At 47.9% G+C, this 19375-nt stretch overlaps 1 protein-coding gene across 3 annotated transcripts in view; it reads right to left on the bottom strand.

Annotated features, from left to right (window-relative positions):
• LOC119460615 (MFS-type transporter SLC18B1) overlaps nucleotides 1-19375 on the bottom strand; it is a 138972-nt gene that overhangs the window by 99553 nt on the left and 20044 nt on the right. For 2 of the 3 annotated variants that reach the window (XM_049673094.1, XM_049673093.1), the window contains exon 2: nucleotides 11688-12044. In XM_049673094.1, the coding sequence (XP_049529051.1) occupies nucleotides 11688-11972 (285 nt within the window). In that variant the 5' untranslated portion in view covers nucleotides 11973-12044. Of the gene's footprint in view, nucleotides 1-11687; nucleotides 12087-19375 lie in introns of those variants that run through there. The other variant, XM_037721637.2, reaches the window with a different exon arrangement.

Here is a 19375-nt window from a genome sequence, read left to right as displayed (position 1 = left end):
CTACCCGCGTCACCCAATTCAGGCAAACGTCGACAAGCAAAACAACACAACATGTGAGGGGGGCGTATTGTAACAAATGGACTTTACGAGCGCGCCTTTCCACGCACTCCAAGAGCTGCATTGCATTGCAAGTGATAGCGGCGTCAATGCCCGCCGCTATCGATGGGCGCTCTCACGGTGGGCACTGGAAAAAGGTATTTATTGATAATGATCAAGTAAAATAGAGTTGTCTCTTCTTTTCTCGTCATGCGTAAATAAAATTGATTAGGAATTTTATTTTGTTGAATGAATTTAACTGCTTCTCACTTTAATTAAAAAAAAAACGCTTGATTTCTTTCCCAGTGTTTGTTCCCTCCAAACATTCAATCGCTGCTCCCATAACCACACTAGCTGATGTCGGTGACAATTGGTTCTGAACCGCTTTTCGCCCGAAGCTTCTAGACCTATGTGGATCGACCTTGGCGGAACCATGAGGCGGAAAGCAGCAGAGGAGGTTGTAGCGAAAGCATGAGAATAGAAGCGTAGTGAGACGACGATGGCTACGACATGGCGCCAGAGTAGCGCGCGTCGTCTGGGAGATCTGTCGCCGGCGGCTGCTGTGAATAGCGCACACGTGTCACCCACGCGCTGGCCCCACGTGATCTCCAGATTAGCGACGCCGTCGCTACACACTTCGCTCGTTTACAACGTGCCGCACGAGACCGATTGTCCACGCCAGCCAAAATATCGCGAAATGAAACACGTATAGAGGTGCGCTCAAATTTCGCATTAGGGAGTATCGTAAACGTCGGTGAATTTTTTATAGAAGAGGTCCGAAGCGATGGGAGACGGGAACCTGTTCTCACGGACTTTTCTTTTTTTCTTTTTAGTTATGTTACGGTACCGAAGGGCACATGTGCTGTATGTGCTGCTGCAATTTGTCCTGCAATAAGGGATGTTATAAATGAGTAGCATCTGCCAACACTGACCACGTCGGCATCTTGCTGATGGCGTAACTGCGAGGCTCAACCATCGTCGTCATGCGGCTATTCATGGCTCTAAAATGCAACAGTCCTCTTCGTCATCTGGCGATTAATGGATAGCGAACGTCACTTTGCTGCCGCTGATCAACGAAGCCACGCCAGCGTGTTTTCGCATCATAGGATATCCGTCCAGACTGCATTCACAAGAGGCGTACTGCTTTGAAGCCGAAACATACGTCGAGGCTATGTATTGCGGTGACGTGTTAACAGCGGAGCTGTTTAAGCCGGCCGTAATTTGTAGCGCGTTAACAGAAAAAAATTGGGATGTAGGTCGATCATGGCGGTTGTGCAGAAAGGGTGCAAGCGCAATGGCACAAACTCCTGTGAACTAGCAAAGCTGAGCTTGGCTAAGTCTAGCTAAGCATGGTTGGGACAGCTTAAGCTGAGTCAGTCATCGATAGCCAATCGATCAATAATCAATAAATTCTGGGAAGTGCTGGGGATGACTTGGTAGGGCTTAGCCTAGCCCAAACGCGTGGCCAATACCTTGCGATAGCCAATCGATAGCCATTGAATAGCTAATATATAATCGAACAATAATAAATAAATTTCTGAAATTGCTTGGGATGGCTTGGTAGTGCTTAACCTAGCCCAAAGGCCAGGACTAGCTAGGTTCCCATCAGCTCTGCTGTCTCTTTAGCATTGCGCCTCCAGTGCAAGCTACGCTATTTTTTTATTTTTTTTTTTTTTTTTTTACAGCGTAAGCTGTTATGGGCTCATTCCAATAGCCGTTTCTGGTCGCGATGATGCCACCGCCGCCCCGTAACCGCTATCGCCGGAAATGCGAAAAAATGTACCCGCTCTCCGCCGGGATCGAACCCAGTGCCGCTGCGTGGGAGTCGGATATTTTACCACTGAGTCACGCAAGCGCTTGCTATTAGGCAGAAGAAAAATTGCCTTTAAACGCGCCCTATAGGCCGGCGCCCAGGCGAAGACGACCCTAGCCTCCGCCAGCATGGTGGCGCCATCTTGTTAGCGTGCCTGCAACCGCCGCGTGCGACGAGATGCGATTCAGACACGATGCGATACAGACGAGGCGCGCAATCAACGCTATCCCGATGTTAGATGTGCGCCACGTGTTCTGGGTACCTCTTCGGTACTCGTTATGGCGTCTCCTCGCAAGGTACGAATCGCTGCTGAAGAAGCGAATCGTAGAACTACGTGTGCGGCTACAACCAGGCATGGCCGATGGAAGACGATGAAGTGGTTGTTCTGCACATCACTGTTTTGGTCTCTCTGGAATATTATACATTCTAACCGGTTTCTGCTGGGAGACGCCGCTCCCTTTTTCGGCGATGGAAACGGAATCGGTCGAGCACCGTCCAGACCTGCCAGCGTCTGCGGGAGCTACTGCAAGGAAGAGGAACTGCTTTCGGAGTGAAGCTGACAGCGATGACACCGAGCTGTACTGTCCCTCGAGCGACACCACTTTGGAGGATGAAGGCTTCGAGGTCTACACACGCCAGAAAGCGAGAAGACTAAATGTCAGCAGATGCTCCGCATCAAGTAAGTCGACTGTGATTCCTACGCCGAGAGCTCTGGAGCATACAATAATCTTCGTTCCCGAGGCGGCTACGGACAATCTCAACTGACTCAATAGACACGCTATCTCTATTTATCTGGAGTCTCTCGCTCCAGGCGAGATAAAAGACGTCAGAATCAATAATCGCAAGAACGTCCTCGCTATCGATGTTACTAACCGAAGCGCCTTGTATCCGTTGATGAAGATTACGCAGCTAGATAACATCAAAGTGCGCTGCCACACTCCTCAGACCTTGGAAACCACTGCAGGAGTGGTTTACAACATCGACGTCTCAATATGTGACAGTGATTTGCCTATTTTGATCAAAACAACGACAGAGAGCATCCCCATAATACAAGCTCATCTTGCGTGAAACTCCTTTTCAAAGGGAAAGCCTACCAACGTATGTAAAGGTCGGCCATTTTCGTCATACTGTACGACCTTTCGTGCCCAAGCCCCTACAGTGTCGCAATTGTCAGAGAATTGGACACGTGAGTGCTGTGTGTAAGAACCCAGGCATATGCTCACGTTGTTCCAAGTCACATAGCTCCGACACTTGTCGCACGACGGACTTCAAGTGCTCCAACTGCAAGGGGGCGCACGCTGCGACTTCGAAAGATTACCCGTTTCAGAAAAATGAAAAGAAATCTTGAGGCAGATGGTTAGAGACCATTCGACGCATAAAGAAGCCGCAACTAAAGTGCGACGCCGACGCCGACGTTCCCGGCACCACAAGTCAAGAAAACACTGTGACAGTTCTAACGAAGTGCACAATACAGAGAAGGCTGTTCATCAACCGCTGACCTCGTGCATTACCAACGCAGATGAGAGAAGAACGCCCGCCATCGATAACTCAAAGGAAGCATGGCCACCTTTACTGAAGCCATGCCAACTCGCAGAACCACGAGACACGAATCGTCCAACAACTACGAATGGCCCGACAGCAAGCCCTGCAGCAGTGCGCGCAGAAGGCCAGGACTTGCAAGTGATCGCCATGCTGAAGTCCCTCATGTTACTGACGAACCTAAGCACCCCGAATGCTCGCAGCGCACTGCAGGTACTGGACGCGATGAATCCAGTACTTGCAAGTCTTGAATAGCATCATGGCTCATTCATCGCTGTCGTTCCGTAAAGATGTCAAGGAAGCATCCCTTTTTCAGTGGAATGCTCGAGGCCTCACATCAAGAATTTTAGGATTTTCGACGTTTCATTTTTGCGAACAAGTTTCCCATCATCGTTGTCTGCGAACCAAACCTTCAAAATACAATCCGGCTATCGGGTTATGAAGCTTTCTCGTCCGCGTCGTGTAATGTCCTCAGCAAGGTCGTCGTTTATGTTCGGTGTGAACTCACGTGCTACATTCAGTTGTGCCTCACGACGACGACCAATACGTGTGTTTAACTGTAAAAACAAAGAAACTTACATTTACTCTCGTCGCTGCATATATTTCTCCAACCAGTCGTTTGGCACGCAACGACTGGGTGCTTTGTTATCCGCGACACCTGGCCCTTGGATCCTTAGTGGAGATTTTAACGCACACCACCCGCTCTGGGGGAGTGTGAAGATGGACTCCAAGGGAACAAAACTAGTGGCATTTGCCTCGGACCAAGAGCTTTCTTGTCTCTATGATGGCAGCCCGACATATTTACGGGGACTAACCTACAGCAGCTGTCTGTACTTGACTTTCGTCTCTCAGTGTCTTCGAAGCAGTGTAAAGTGGTTCTCAGACATAGAAACCCATGGAAGTGATCACGTTCCTACCTATTTGAAGATCAAGAGAGTGGCCAAGTCTCTATCTACTGCCCTCTGTTGAACAGACTGGACGAAGTTCAGATCGCTTATGGAAGATGAATGTCAAGAAGGGCACCCATCATTTCTGGAGAATCAGATTATAAATGCACTGCAAGAGGCTATGTTCACTTTTAGGCCTTCTCCAAAGTATAATGAATATGAAGGTGAATTGGAAATGCTTCGAGCGATTCGCCGACGCGCGGAAAGAAGATACAGGCGCACCAAATATATTCATGATCTGAGGGAGGCGAGGCGGATCCAAAAGAAAATCCAGCGCCGCATTGATACGCTACAATCTCAGAAGTGGAAATCCTTTTGCGAGTCCTTGGATCCTCGAAAGCCTCTGTCCCACATATAGAGAACTATGCGAAGCCTACAATCGTCTCCGCAACAGCGCCACCCTTTTAAGTCTCTTGCCCTGCATCAAGGACGACGTGAGATCGACGTTGCATGCTGAGGATTTCTGCGCAAGAACAGCTGGCTTGCCATCACGACCTGTATCATTAGCACGTGATGTTGCGGCATCCAAGGACTCTCGCATGGATCTCTTGTTCTCTATGGAGGAGCTCGAAGCTGCGCTGGCGACTTGTAGGAAGTCATCATCGCCTGGGCCCGACGGAGTCACATACAAGGCACTTCGAAACCTTGTCCACAAAGCCCGCAGTGTACTCTTGGAGAGATACAACGAATCCTGGAGCGAAGGATTGATTCCTTGTGAGCGGAAAGTCAGTCGCCTAATACCGTTACTTAAGAGCTCTAAATCTCCATTAGACTTGGCATCGTACCGTCCCATCGCTCTCGCCAGTTGCGTTGGGAAACTAATGGAAAGGATGGTGTTGACGCGTCTTGAATGGTATTTGGAACATAATGAGGTATATCCGAATGCAATGGCGGGCTTCCGGCGCGGTCAGTCATCGGTCGATAACGTGCTTGATTTGGTAACATCCATTCAACACCAAAAGAGCATGAAAAGTTTAACGGTGGCGATGTTTCTTGATGTGAAAGGCGCATATGATAATGTAGCGCACCAAGCAATCCTCGATGCTTTGATCGATGTGGGCATTGGTGGCCGTGCACTGCGCTGGATTCACAGCTATTTGGAGGATAGATCCTTCTTCGTACTTACAGAAGATGGAATGACATCCCACCATGTCACCAGCAAAGGTGTGCCACAAGGCGGAGTGTTAAGCCCCACGCTCTTCAACGTAGCACTGCTAGGCCTTGTTGGATCATTGCCAAGGACGGTTCATATATCCATCTATGCTGATGATATCTGCATCTGGGCGGCCGGCGTAACTCGTCCGCAGGTACGAGCGAGACTGCAGAAGGCGGTCACACAAACGTCGTCTTATCTGCGTATGAAAGGCCTAGAATTATCCTCCGAAAAGTGCCGATTAGTCGCATTTACGCGCAAAACGATGATTCCATATGTTATACGCATAAATGGACAAGTAATTGCTTACGAAACAAAAAAAAACGCTTCCTTGGAGTAATCATCGATCGGGATTTGTCTTGGACGCCACATATTTCATATATGAAAAAGAGGTTGGCTGCAATAGCACATGTATTCAAATTTGTCGGCGGAAAGTCTTGGGGTGCATCTGTGCAGTCGATGCTACAGCTGTACCATGCATTATTTATGGGCTTCCTAAGATACAGCCTGCCCGTGCTGGGAAGCACCAGTAAAATGAACCTTCGAACACTCCAGAGTATGCAAGCCCAAGTTCTACGGACGTGCCTCGGCCTCCCTAAGTGTGCATCCACAGCGGCCACAATCGCCATAGCACGTGACCATCCTGTATCAACGCACTTTGCAGTCGACGCTCTAAGAGTGCACATTCGACATGTAGCAAGGACGCCCTTTCACCATCTTGCTTGCCTGCCAACAACTAGGGCGCATACGAGTTTTAGCCGTCTCCTGACTATACACGGAGCATCGCTACCTTCGAATTACGTCCCTGCAGCATGGCCTTCGTTGCCACTGTGGTCTCTGCATTCACCTCGAATATGCCTCACCATTTCAGGCGTAAATAAGAAGGCACAAATGCCGTCAGCAGCATAGAAACAGGCAGCCTTATTGCTATACTACATGAGGTCCACAGTGACCGCTTACATGTTTACACAGATGGGTCTGTCATGCACTCCAGTTCAGCAGCTGCAGTATTTGTCCCAGCAAAATCTACAGTAATAAAATTCCGGACATCGCACTTGACATCGACGACGGCTGTGGAACTTACAGCTCTGTGTGCAGCAATGAAATTTATCGACCAGGAACCGCCACAGAAATGGTCTATCTTCCGCGATTCCAAGGCCGCCCTCCAGAGTTTGCTCTCTGCACTACGCCGTGGACCCCACGAACGACTTGTCGCGGACACACGCGAAATTGACCATCAGGCAGTATGACAAAGGACATGACATCGTCTTTCAATGGCTGCCAAGTCACTGTGGTATCTTTGGAAACGAGCAAGCGGACGCAGCCGCTCGATCTTCATATACGTCGCTATCCCTATGTGCAGAACAGACGCAGCATGAAAGCTCCGTGCGCTTGCTCGCGAGCTTACGTTAGCCCCCTGGAATTCAACGGACTTTAAAAACCAGCGCTTCTAATTCCTGGATCCTAATCTGAAGCTCCGCCTTCCACATGGCTTACCACGATGGGAGGTAACTCTCATTTGTCGCCTAAGACTTGGAGTAGGTTTCACCAACGCGTACTCCTACCTTACCGGAATGGCCACAAGTCTAGATTGTGAAACTTGCGGGTGCAAAGAGACGATAGCACATCTTCTGTGTGATTGTCGTCGTTTTAGTGTACAAAGGAAAGTCCTCAGAACCACGCTCGACAAGATAGACAGCCGTCCCCTTACGGAAGCCAGAATTCTTGGTCCCTGGTCCCAGCCGACGTCGGAACGAACTGCTTTAAAAGTACGCTTTTTAAAAGAAACAGGACTTCGTGAAAAAGTATAGAATTGTGCGGACTGATGTGTTTTTTTTGTTTTTTTTTTCTTCTTTTTAATCTTGTTTTCTAATCTTTTCTGCCCTTACCCCATCCCCCTGTGCAGAGTAGCCAACCGGACACTTAACCTGGTTAACCTCTCTGCCTTTCACCTCTTATTTTCCTTCCTACAGCCAGGCATCATCGGGCTCAGCAGACTGCTGTGCAGAGAGCAGCTCGCCGTCTACGCCGACGCCGGGCGCAGTTCAGATCGTTCTCGTCAAAATCGAGGCGAAGACACTTAGCCGCGAAGACCTTGTTGTGCGTGGTGCCGAAATTGGAGCTACTCTTGCACCGCTCAACCAGCTTACGCTGTGACTGTGCTGCGTGTGCCGCGCAGGCCTGTGACTTTCTTTTTTTTTTCGAGTCTGCTAAGTGCCCTGAAAAATTGATTATTCGCTCTCAGATTTTCGCGTCAACTCTTTAAAAGAAATTTACTTTGCAATACCCCCAATTTCCAATACTTTACCCCCCACCACCTTTCTTTCCACCCCGCCGTGCTTCGCGCCCGACAGAAGAAGCGCGCTTCCACCCCGCCGTGCTCCCTATCACGCGTGAGATTGAGCCGCGATCGTCGGCTGACCCTCGCAAGCTTTCACTCGCACGTACAGCATACGGCGCGCGGCGACGATGTTACCGGGCTTGGACTTTATACGGAAACTCACAGCGCCGTTCACGACCAGGATCAAGGCGACGTTAGAAATGCACTTTTTCTAGCTCCGGCTATAAAATTGAGATCCAGAAATATATGCTCTTCATGGATGCTGATAATACAGCTCCGAGAACGCAACTATCGAGAACTCTGCTTGCTCATCTGTTCGCGTTGGATTCTCGCTTCGAGCGTGCGAAGTGAAATTGTGCAAGTCAGCTGATAACAATACGTGTTCTGAGTACGGTGGACAGAGGGGAGTGTCACGAAGTTGAGTGTCAGGCAGGGGCGTAGCCAGGGGGGGGGGAGGGGCTGATTGGGCCCCAGCCCCCCCCCCCCCCCGAAATTTTTTCGTGCTGTCATGCACCACCGACCAAAACAATCAACGGCGCCGGGAATCCTGGATTTTGTCTACAATGTTTTTTTTTCACGCTCGAAAAGACAGCTCGGCACGAACATTGCGAACTCGTGCTTGATTTCGTGGCAACGCCCGTGCACCTCGAGTCACATATAAAGCAGGGAGCCCCATCCGAACACAAAGTTTCAAGGGCTTTTCGATAGCGAACGGGCGCGTCGCGGCATCTCGCAGCTGCCGTGGAATCTACGGAGCGCATGGATTTCAATTCCGAAACTTTGTGGGTATAAAGTTCTCAAACTTGATGCAAAAGGTGCACTGGCATTTCCGAAGACGTGCTTTCGATTTTAAATTTGGGAACTTTATGGGTTTGATGTTCTTATAAACTTGGGCCAACATGCATGCACTGGAGCCCGCTTATTCACGCCGTTACAAGAACGCCATTCATATGGAGCGAAGGACCATTACATCGCATATTCTAGGTCTTTTTGGAATCCCCCTGTCATGGCCCGTAGGCAGCAACCACTGGAGTCGGCGGCGTATAGCAGATTTCACTCGTGGCACTGCGAAAAATTCCTTACTATTTTCGATGCTGTTGCGACAGTTCGGCACGCCACACCCCGTCATACTGCAAGCGCTGTATGAGCACAATTCACCCGAGGATACACTTGTGATCTCACGTCTCTCTACCAGCAGCACCGAAGAAACAGCAGAAAGAATAATAACAGGGCGGATGTCAATTGTGCTTGGCCTGCCGGAACCCGCGGATGGTTGGCTTCGACTGCGAAGTGTTGGCTTCTCCGCAGCGCAGCGGAACCACTTTTGACCACGTGATGGCGCTCGGCAAAAAGTGGTGCTGGAATAACTGGAAGCGGAGCAAGCGGCGTGCGGAAAACAGTGGCGCAGCTTTGGCTCCCTGAAGGGAGCCTATACAGTAACTCTACGGCAGGTAAAATTGGGACCTGACCTGCCTGATGCGGTGTGGACATGCGCGCGCGTCGGGGCAATAGCAAACAATTAATAAAATAATAGAAAAGTTCCTAGGGCCTTCACATTTTAATATAAGACGACTTATATTGCCCCTGAAAAAACGTCTTCCCAGCAATACACTTTTCTTTAAAAGGTGAAGCCGACTTTAAGGGGATCGGTGTAAGCGTGGTCTTTGTAAGCTGGCTTTCCCACGTACGTGGAGCAGTGAAGCAATGAAGCCTACTGAAAGAAAAATGCGATGCGAACGGGTCCCGATGACGTTATCGCGTTCCACTCTTAAAGGAGAAGCTGAAGCGTCCTCCAATTTTATTGCGATAGCAATTATATGGACACTTCAACCGGATTTTTGCCGTCGCCGTCGTCGTCACCGTCGCCGTCGCCGTGAGGTTCCCTATAGATAAAATCTTCGCCGCGCGCCGTATGCCCGAGCGGAAGCGTGCGGGGACGCGCGCTATCACGGAGAGCGAATGCACTCAATCTCCCACGCGCAAGCAAGGAAGCGGGAAGCCAGCGCCGGAGGGAGCGGAGGGGGGGGGGGGGCGCACTTCCACTCTGCCAACAACCGCGCTCGTCGCTCGCTCGCACCGTCGCTTATCTCCACACGGCTCTGACCTTTATGCGCCGTGCATTCGCCGCTCAGTTTCCGTTGAAGCGATAGACCGCACGTACCTTCGCCCGTTGGTGCGGCGTATGCGCTTGCTGCCAGCGTTTTGACAGTCGTTGTCTGCAGTCATTCAGTGTGATCTATTCATGTTTGTTTGTGCGCGCTCACACCACGCTTGTTCAATCAGTTAGTAATAGTCGGGCCACATTTTCCAACGCACGCTACACATGCAATGCTGCCCGGGTCGGCAGTGCAGCGCTACAGGTGTGTCCCTTCGCACGCGCTGCCCACGGGAAGCGCTTCTCATGAACACCACCGTTTTACACGCGCCTTCTCGTGGTCATCGAGTCTCTCTTCATGTCGGTCTACTTAGGCCGCAGCACACCTGCTTACTTAATCAGCTCATGTTTACTACAATTCATATTGCTACCAAAGCCGCTCACCTTACTTCGTATGACATTGCTGTGTTGCTATCGCATTCATTGCTTCGCCCCTAGGGCGAAACTGTGACATTTTTAGGATCGAAGCTCCTTATAGCGGCACCCGTTCCGTCCCCGTCGTAGTTAGTAGTAGTGTGTAACCAGTCTGAGAAAAATGAGAAAAAAAAAGTCGCAGTTTCACCTGAAAGGCGAAGCATCAATTGCGATAGCAAATTTGTAGAGAGCTATACGGAGTAATGATAGTAGCTTCATCAGCTGTTTAAACTTGGACATGCAGCAGCACCGGCAACACGCAGAACGGTTGTCGACGCCGTCGGCGTTTTGCCCGCGTTCGCACAAAATGCGTGCGGCGTTGGTGACTGTTGCCGGAGCCTCTGATATAAATAGGCACTTGGTGACGCAGCTAAACGTCGCTGCTTGTCTCGGGGGTGACCGAGGACATGAAAAAAAAAAAGGTTGAAGACAATGTCAAATAATCAATGGATTGTTAGAAAGTACGGTTTCTGACAGTGACATAAAAAGCTGATCGACCTAAATGTATTTATTTACAAAAAATTCGAAGTTTTCTTGTCTTTCCTATAGGCTATAAGTAGATGCCGAATTCCTGGCTCTCTACCGTCACAGAATTTATGGTCACCACTTAAGAAATGCAGCTTCAGTGCTCAGATAAGGCAATGAAATAGACAAAGCAGCGCATTTACTTTGCTTTGTTGGGTTCGGAATTAGACACTGTGACCCAGGTGGTCGTTGGTGCCCGGGTTGGTGATGTATTGGTGAATGATCGAAACTGGTCGAATACTGAAGACAGCTCCAAGTAAAGAAATAAGAAAAAAATAGAGAATATGATCGCGTGACAGCATATAAGGTGCTCTGATACTGAGATCATTACTCCCGAATGTTTTCAATTTTTCTCGATTTTATACGTAAGTGCAGCTGGTACGTTTCGTGCAATACCGAACCCATAGAAATAGTCCATGCGACTATCCAGTGTAGCCAATGATAAAGAACCCGATAATGTAACAACACATATGGTAAAAAAAATCGTGCGACTCGTTTGGCTTAATAATAGCCACAAATTTGACTGGGACGACATGTTCCTTGAGGGACTTCGCACTACAGACTGTAAAATTGAAAGCATCTGGTAGCTTCGGACCCAGTGACTCTCCATCTAATCTTTTGACTGTCATAGTTCAGGAAATCAGAAGTGTGGCCCTTGAGTACAAAACCGGATCGATACTTTTCACAGTGATGCGACATTTGCTAGGCGCTCGGATGCTGGGTTCATCAAAGATGCTGACACGGTGTTAATTACGATGGCTTACCATGGCCGGATAGAACGACTGCAAGAGCGAGAAGCCTGCGGCTATCCAGAATTCACTGTGAACAAGGGGCAGGATCCACAGGAACTTCCTGACCCGCCTTCCGCACTTGGCGTCCTTCTTTTCGGCGGTTTTCGGTGGCAGTCCGTCTGCCGTCTTGCCAAGTGACACGCTCCCATGTCGGCTCTGGTCATCGCAGGTAGTCGTCGACAAAATCGGGCTGCTTTTCGTCGCCCCGTAGTTGGGTTCTTGTCCTGCTTCCCTGTCCAAGAGCACCGCAGATTTCATGCTTCACTGAGAGCTGTCGACCGCGGCTGGCTACCACACCAACTGTGTCAGCCGTTGTGCTCGCCTGTCAGCCTGCGTTGAAACCGTGCCACACATGTGATTCGCGTTCTATCCACTCACGTTTCTTTTGGAGCGCACATGGCTAGGATGTGGCGTCACGCCAAGACCAGCTTTATCTTTATTTATGACAAATTAGCTTTTTTTGCAGAGATTCATATACATAACGTAGACATCTGCTATGCATGAACTTTATACTGGTATCTGATGGGTTTAATTAGTTGCAACAAGGGAAACGCAACAAAAGCGAGTGCAAAAATCTTACAATTTTTGAGAATTTAGAATATCAAGAGGCTGACTACTGTGACAACTTAGAAATTTGGGACAACGCCAGTAAACGAATGAGGTGCAAACACACACGTACATAAAACGAGACCACAGGACAAGTGCGTGTTTTTACTGCAGTCTTGTTTTCTGCGCGTTCTGTATTTTACGAACTTTGATATGAAACGTATACTACTGCTGTAGAATGCAAATTATTTTGACCAAGTGCGTGGTAGAGGTGTTCATGATTTACTGAAACTTAAGTAAGCAGAAGGAATCTGCATAAAACGAAAACTTTCATGCCCATGAATTTTGGACGTTTCCCCTACGGCCATCTGTTGAGCTTCACCACAGTGCACCAACGTAACTCAAGGGGCGGCATTAAAAAAACGACATTTCAGAAGGCCGCTCGAATTTCACCAAATTTTAATTAGCAATGTTGAGAGGGTGCGTCCTCTTATAACATTAGTAATTACGGCACTTAGTCGTAATGTTTTGAAAGTTACAGATAAGTGTCTTAAGTACACATGTTATTAGATGGGCGTACCCTCTGAATGTTGCCAGAAGTCTGCATACAACGAAAAATTTCATACCCATGAACTTGGGACGTTGCCCCTGTGGCCACCTGTTGAGCTTCACCACAGTGCACCAGCAGAACTCAATCGGTGACATAAGTTTTTATAAAAAGCGTAATTATGGCCCTTAGTCGTCATGTTTTCAAAGTTACAAATAAGTGTCTTAAATGCGCATGTTATTGGAAGGGCGTGCCAGCTGAAGGTTGTTGAAATTCGGGCGGCCTTCCGAAATAACATTTTTTTAATGCCGCCCATTGACTTACGCTGGTGCACTGTTTTGAAGTTGGGCAGATAGCTGAAGGGGGGCAATTTCCAAAATTCCTGGGAATGTGCAGTTTTACCTGATCAAAAAGATTATGATGACGATATTCACCGAGTCGTTCACCGTGGGAGCTATGCACATTTTATGTTCTAGTTCTATCTTTCTTAATGTAATGCTTATGCACTTTAGAATATTAGCTCAGTTTTCCTGGATAAGCTAATTTCGAATAAAAAAATTATAGCACGTGTGTTGGTGCTCAGCAAGCGGTCTTCAGAACCAGTGTAAGCATGAGCACCATTAAATAAAAGATCTTAGCGCACGTAATCGCTGAGCTCAAATATTGAAAAAATATCGTAGATGATCAAAAAGAGAGTCACGACAAATATGGGCTGTACACTACACAGTTCTCCAGAAAGTGTTAGAAAAGGTTAAGGAGCAAGCACACAGACAAAACAGAAACCCTGCTTCGTCCGAGCTTCAAGTAGGCATCACTTACCTCGCTCTTGTACCCCTCTGTGCACCTGTCAGCAAGGTGCGAGATCTCCTTGAGCTTTATTCATATTTTGTTTATGATACCTCAATCACACAGCGCACATTCTATCGTGATCGCTCCCGATCAGGATTGAATTTCTCGATCACCATTGGCTCCTTTGCACAAGCTCCGGAAGGGAGCTGATTGATTGAATAAATTCGATGCCTAAGGGCCTGATCGCGATCGAAAGTGCCGATAAAAAGTACCGTTTGACTACGGTATTACATATTGGTGCCTAATAACACAAAACATACAACCTATGGCTAAAGGTAGAACGATAGCATACGGAAATTACACACAGAGACTACATCGCGCTAAACCTTTTAAACGCCTTTTAGCTGCCACTTTGTGAACACAGTGTGTCAAAACAAACAAGCAGAACAAAAACATCTCTCGTTTTCATCTGGGGTAGCATGCAGGCAAACCTCTCCATCACTCCGTATTTGTAGACACTTCATACGCTTTTTCTCTAAAAGCGGCCTACGCATCAGGGTCGTCATAAAATGAAACGCACCTGCCAGTTCCGCTACGGCTTGCAGCACGGCGGACGGACCTGTGACGGAAACGGTTTCGTGGAAAACACGGTCTCGCAGCAATCCGCCGTGGGGGAGGCAGGGGTGTTCTTTTTCTTTTAATGCTAGAACTGTGCTTTCGAGTCCGCATCAGAGCGCGGGCATTGGACACACATTCGCAGCTGCACGAGAAACGGGCCATTGTCGCCGGCGCAGCGACGCAACTCACGGTCATGCCGTTCCTGTTTGCGGACGCCTCGGCCCTGTTTGCGAGTATCACCGATAAAAACAAGCATCAGGTTTCGTAGTGTGGCATGCTCACCGTGGTATCGCTACATCATCTCATGGTCGCCTCCATTTCTCAATGCTTAGACGTGTGCCTGTTACTACACGTACTGTCCGTGTCAAAAGTGCGCAGGGCGCTGATGGGAGTTGGTTGTTTCAGGGAATGGTGAAAAGTATTCTGTCATTCCTCGTGCTACAAGGCAGCACAAGAGCTTTTATACCTATCGGGAGGTTTGGAGTGCTGGAATTGTCTGTGCTGTAGATGTCACTGAACCCCTCTACTACACTTTGTCTACTTAAATGTACACTAAAGGGATACACTAATTCGGCTTGGATGGATAAAGTATAGTCGTAAACCTCTATATTTGTTATCACGCGAAGATGTTCATCAAAACAAGAGGGAATGAAGGCTGAACTTCCATTTTCTTTTAAATTCGCGAGAAAATCTTATCGCCCGTAGGTTGGTATGACGTCGTGAATTTCAAAGTACTTTCACGTATTTAGGACGGAGCAGTAAACGTTTCCAAAGCTTGCTTAGTTCAACCTTTGACATCTTTAGGACACATTGGGAATATTTACCAGTTTTCCATTCTCTACGTAGTGCATGTGAAGGACAGGAAATTAAGAAAGGAGAGAAACCTACGCATATCTGATTCAGATCCCAGCTATTCCTTTCCTCTTCCCTTTGTCCCAATTTTTACGGAGAGGCCCGAGCAGACGCCGTCAAAATGTATGACGTCTTGGTGAGCTGGTACGGGAAGTCAGCGTCACCAATAGTTATTACATCTTTGCCGGCTTATGAAGAATCATTTGGCGGTAAACGAGGCTTTTTTTTTCGTACTGCAGAAGCATAATTTCCTAATAGAGCGCAATCCATTTTTTATTTCTATTTAATGTCTGTTTGGCAAAGTTTGCGAAGGTTGTGCGTGAGAAAGTGCCATGTCCCTCTCCCGTGCGTGTATAGCCCTGATATCTTGGACGCCTTCCTGCATATTGTAACCGCAATTTCTCTCCTTCGCTCTATCACAGTTTTTTTTCTTATCTGTAGTTTTCTCCTATTTTAGGCATTAAAACAAAAATTGCTATCTTTTTATTATTACAATTTTTTCACTTGGCTTCTGCCTTCGACATAGATCTGGCTTTCTTCTCATCACCTCAGCCATGCGACGCACTGCTGTTAAATGAATAACGGCTCAAAGACTAAAATTGAAGAATAAAAACGGTTAACATATTATCGCTCTAGGTCTTGAAATAGCTACAAATCATATGAAAAAAAAAAACTAAAATAGAAATTTCAACGCTGGCTTTGAGCACTACTTAGCAATGTCCCAAGTCTGGGTTTCAACTGAATATATTCAAGTGTAGTAACGACACAAGTATACGAGTACCTGCGGAGAGAAAGTACGTGAATATTGAACTTGAAAATGCTGAAATTGGCAAGTATAGATGCACAAATGCATAAGTAAACACACAAATTATCCTTTTCGGGTACAACTGGAATCTTTAAATGTCATAAAATAATGTGACGTTTGTCTTCTCTTTTTTTGTATGTGCATAACTGCGTATCACTGAATAGTTCCGCAGCAAACAGGAAATCAGAGCTATTTAGTGATTGGAACTATGTAATAATAGCTTCCAATATCTTCTATCCATATTTTTCAGCAATATCTTACATAGATAGTGGGGCTTACAAACAACGTGTTATGTGGTACATAGTGCTGTGCCGGTTGCACCTCCACCAGTGATGTGACCCAAAGAAGAAGCAAGCAGGGAAGTCAGTTTACATCTTATTTAGAAGAAAATGACAGAACAGGCAAGTTCGTAACGTCGACGTCTTCAGCACCAAGCTCATGCTCTCCTTCCTCAATGTTGCATACAACGTTGTAACAATACTTTCGGACTTGTAGTTGTGGGTTGCAGAATACCTCGTATTTTCGTTTACGTTACTAAACAAGACGCGAGGAAAAAACACGAGGCGTTAGTATCGTGCTAACAGCCATGTATTAACGAAAAGTGCAGGATACAATAAAGAATTAACCATGCTTTAGAGAAATTTTCAACTCGCATGCCCGTCGGAGACAAGAACTGAAGTAAGGCAAAGCTACACTAAACTACGAACTATACTTCAGGTGATAGTATCACGGTCTTCTTGGTACCGATCACCCGGCTATATCAATCCACTTACTCTTTCAGACGTAAAAGCAGCACCATGTACGAAGGGTCGCGCACGACTGAGCACTGCAACGCTGAGCACTACCGGCTTTGAACAAAGTGTTTCCTCAGAGCGAACTGCTTCGCCAGCATATGGGCTGGATGCGTTGGCCTGAGAAGCACCTCATTATATCCTACACATTAATTTATTGTAAGGACTGTTGGACGCCACAAGTGCGTCAGGAGTACCCTTACTTAAAATGATTCGTGATTCTTCAGTGCTTCTTCTTTTTCATTGTTATGCCCCTTTCTGCAGAGGAAATGCCAATTCAATGTCACATTACAGACTTTTGCCTTCCTGCAGCATGTGGTTACATCAACATGGGCAAGTATTGCTGACATTTACTGCACCTGCACAAGTAGGCCATACGTTTTGTATAGCTCACTCGTGACCTTCAGTGAAAATTTATTTCTAAGGTATCTCAGCAATCGATTCAGTATTCGACGTTGGCATTGAATCAAATGAAAAGTCCGAAATGTGTTAGGCCGCTAAGTTTATATATCGTCATTATTTGAACTCATGCAGTAGTGGGTGACCGTTCTATAGGTAGTGGATTGTGCTTTCGGTGCTGGTGGCCGTAGATACTCTTCTGCACTTCTGACGTGTTCATGTGTGTATAGTGCTTGTCGATATTCTCTTCTTGATTTTCTTTTGTAGCGTTAGCTACACTGGCCTAGCCAAGCCCGTTTCGCGCGGCACATCAAGAGCCGTGCTGCGCATGCGCAAGGATCAGTGATGTCACACGGCTTGCGCACCGGAGCCACCGGAGCCGGCACCTCTCGCGCACTCCGCCGCCGCCGCGCGCGACTCACCGCCGCCGTCTGCGCATTCCAGAGGAGTGACGTCGTAGCCGTGGTAGACCCACTGACGCCGCTGTGGAGTCGCCGTCTGACACTGCGCTGGAGCCGCTGCGCTTCTGACTGGCGTTTGCCAGTGTGGTATAGCCACGGAGAAGGAGAGCGCAAATGCTGCTCAACTGCGCAGAAGAACGGAGAAGCTTGACTCATCGGATCCCGAAGTAGTTGCCTGGCAATTAGCGGTTGAGCGTAGGAGACAACCAGGAAAGCTAAGAATAATCAGCTGAACCTTTGCTAACGCTACGTATATCCTGGCATAGCCGAGCTAAGCCACTGCAACTTTTTTTTATTGATGCTTGAGCAACGGTGTTGAGATTTTGGGATAAGCGGATCTAACGTAGCCCACCTTCCTCTTTTTCTACACGTAAAAGAAAATGCAGTGTTCATGTTAATGGCGACAGCATTCATTTCATGCAGTTTTCATGTTTATGCACTACATTGCTCACAAACTATGCCGAAATGCAAGCACCAAGTCTTGCAGATGCCGAGTGTGAGACATCTACGTAGCCATGTCACAAGGCAGAAGAAAGTGTGTGATGTTTGTCGATGAACAGGGAGTGTAGATAAACAAAGCTTCACTTTAAGAGAAGACACTTGAGCCAGTTACAAAACTTCCTTATCGCTCCCGCTGCCACTCTTGCTTGTGAGTGCTAAAAGTAGCAATAGGTAGTTAGAGTACCCAAATATTGAGGGACGCAAACACCACTGTAGGCCCTTTGCGTTATATTCAGCTCTCTTTTCGTTTTTATTGCGATAGCAATTATATGGACACTCAAAAGCAGATTTCTGCCGTCGGCGTCACCGTAGCCGTCGCCGTCGCCGTCGCCATGAGGTTCCGTATGACGTCAATGGAGTTTAAATCGTCGCCGCGCGCCGAACGCTGTATGTGCGAGTGAAAGGGCGCGAGGGGCGCGCGCTTTCACGGGGAGTGAACGCACGGCGAACAAACGCGTGTTCTGCGCCGTGCTCGCTTAAGGGCTGCAGAAGTAAGCGTCTCTTTCCTCCTTTACAATCACCATATATGTAGAGCAAACGCGCCTTCTTCCGACGCGCGAGAGGCCGTGGGGGAAGGGGGGAGGGGGAGGGAAGGGAGGCGACGTTTAGCTGCGGCACCAAGTGCCTATTTATATCAGAGGCTCCGGCAGCAGTCACCAACGCCGTACGCATTTTGTGCGAACGCGGGCAAAACGCCGACGGCGTCGACAACAGTTCTGCGCGTTGCTGGTGCTGCTGCATGTCCAAGTTTATAAACCTGATAAAACTACTATCCTCACTCCGTATAGCTCTCTACTAATTTGCTATCGCAATTGGTGCTTCGCCTTTCGGGTGAAACTGCGACAATTTTTTTTTTCTGTACGCCCGGTGGTTTGCGTCTACCAACGCTTGAGCACCCTAATACAAAGCTCTCCAATGCCTCTCGAGTAAGCGGCTTTGGAGTAAGTAAGCAAATGAGTGCCGAGGACTATGACGTCATGGTATGCAGGAAGTACAAAGTGAGGTAAATATAGGAAAAAGAAACGAAACCAGAAAAGTAGGGCATCTCTATATTTGCCCACAGCTGAGGGTATGTTGTTCGAGCGCGGGGATGGACTAGGAATTACGATGATGATCTTGACATGCTCATCCAACTAACCTCTCCGCTTTCCGCTTCATTAAACCTTCTTTTTTGGCGCTAGAGGATATGCTAGGCCTCGCGAGAGATTTACAGCTTTTACGCGAGCCACTCAGCGTTACGACACCAAATAAAGTACAGGAAACACTACGCCTGTTGCTGTGCGCAATATTGCGCGTGCTTTTGCCGTCCCTACTGCGATTTTTTGAGCGAAACTGCGCGCAATCTTTTTTTT

Source organism: Dermacentor silvarum, chromosome 8, assembly GCF_013339745.2.
Source record: "Dermacentor silvarum isolate Dsil-2018 chromosome 8, BIME_Dsil_1.4, whole genome shotgun sequence".
Lineage (NCBI taxonomy): Eukaryota > Metazoa > Arthropoda > Arachnida > Ixodida > Ixodidae > Dermacentor > Dermacentor silvarum.
The sequence above is the reverse complement of the archived record's forward strand: the minus strand, read 5'-3'. Positions and strand labels throughout refer to the sequence as shown.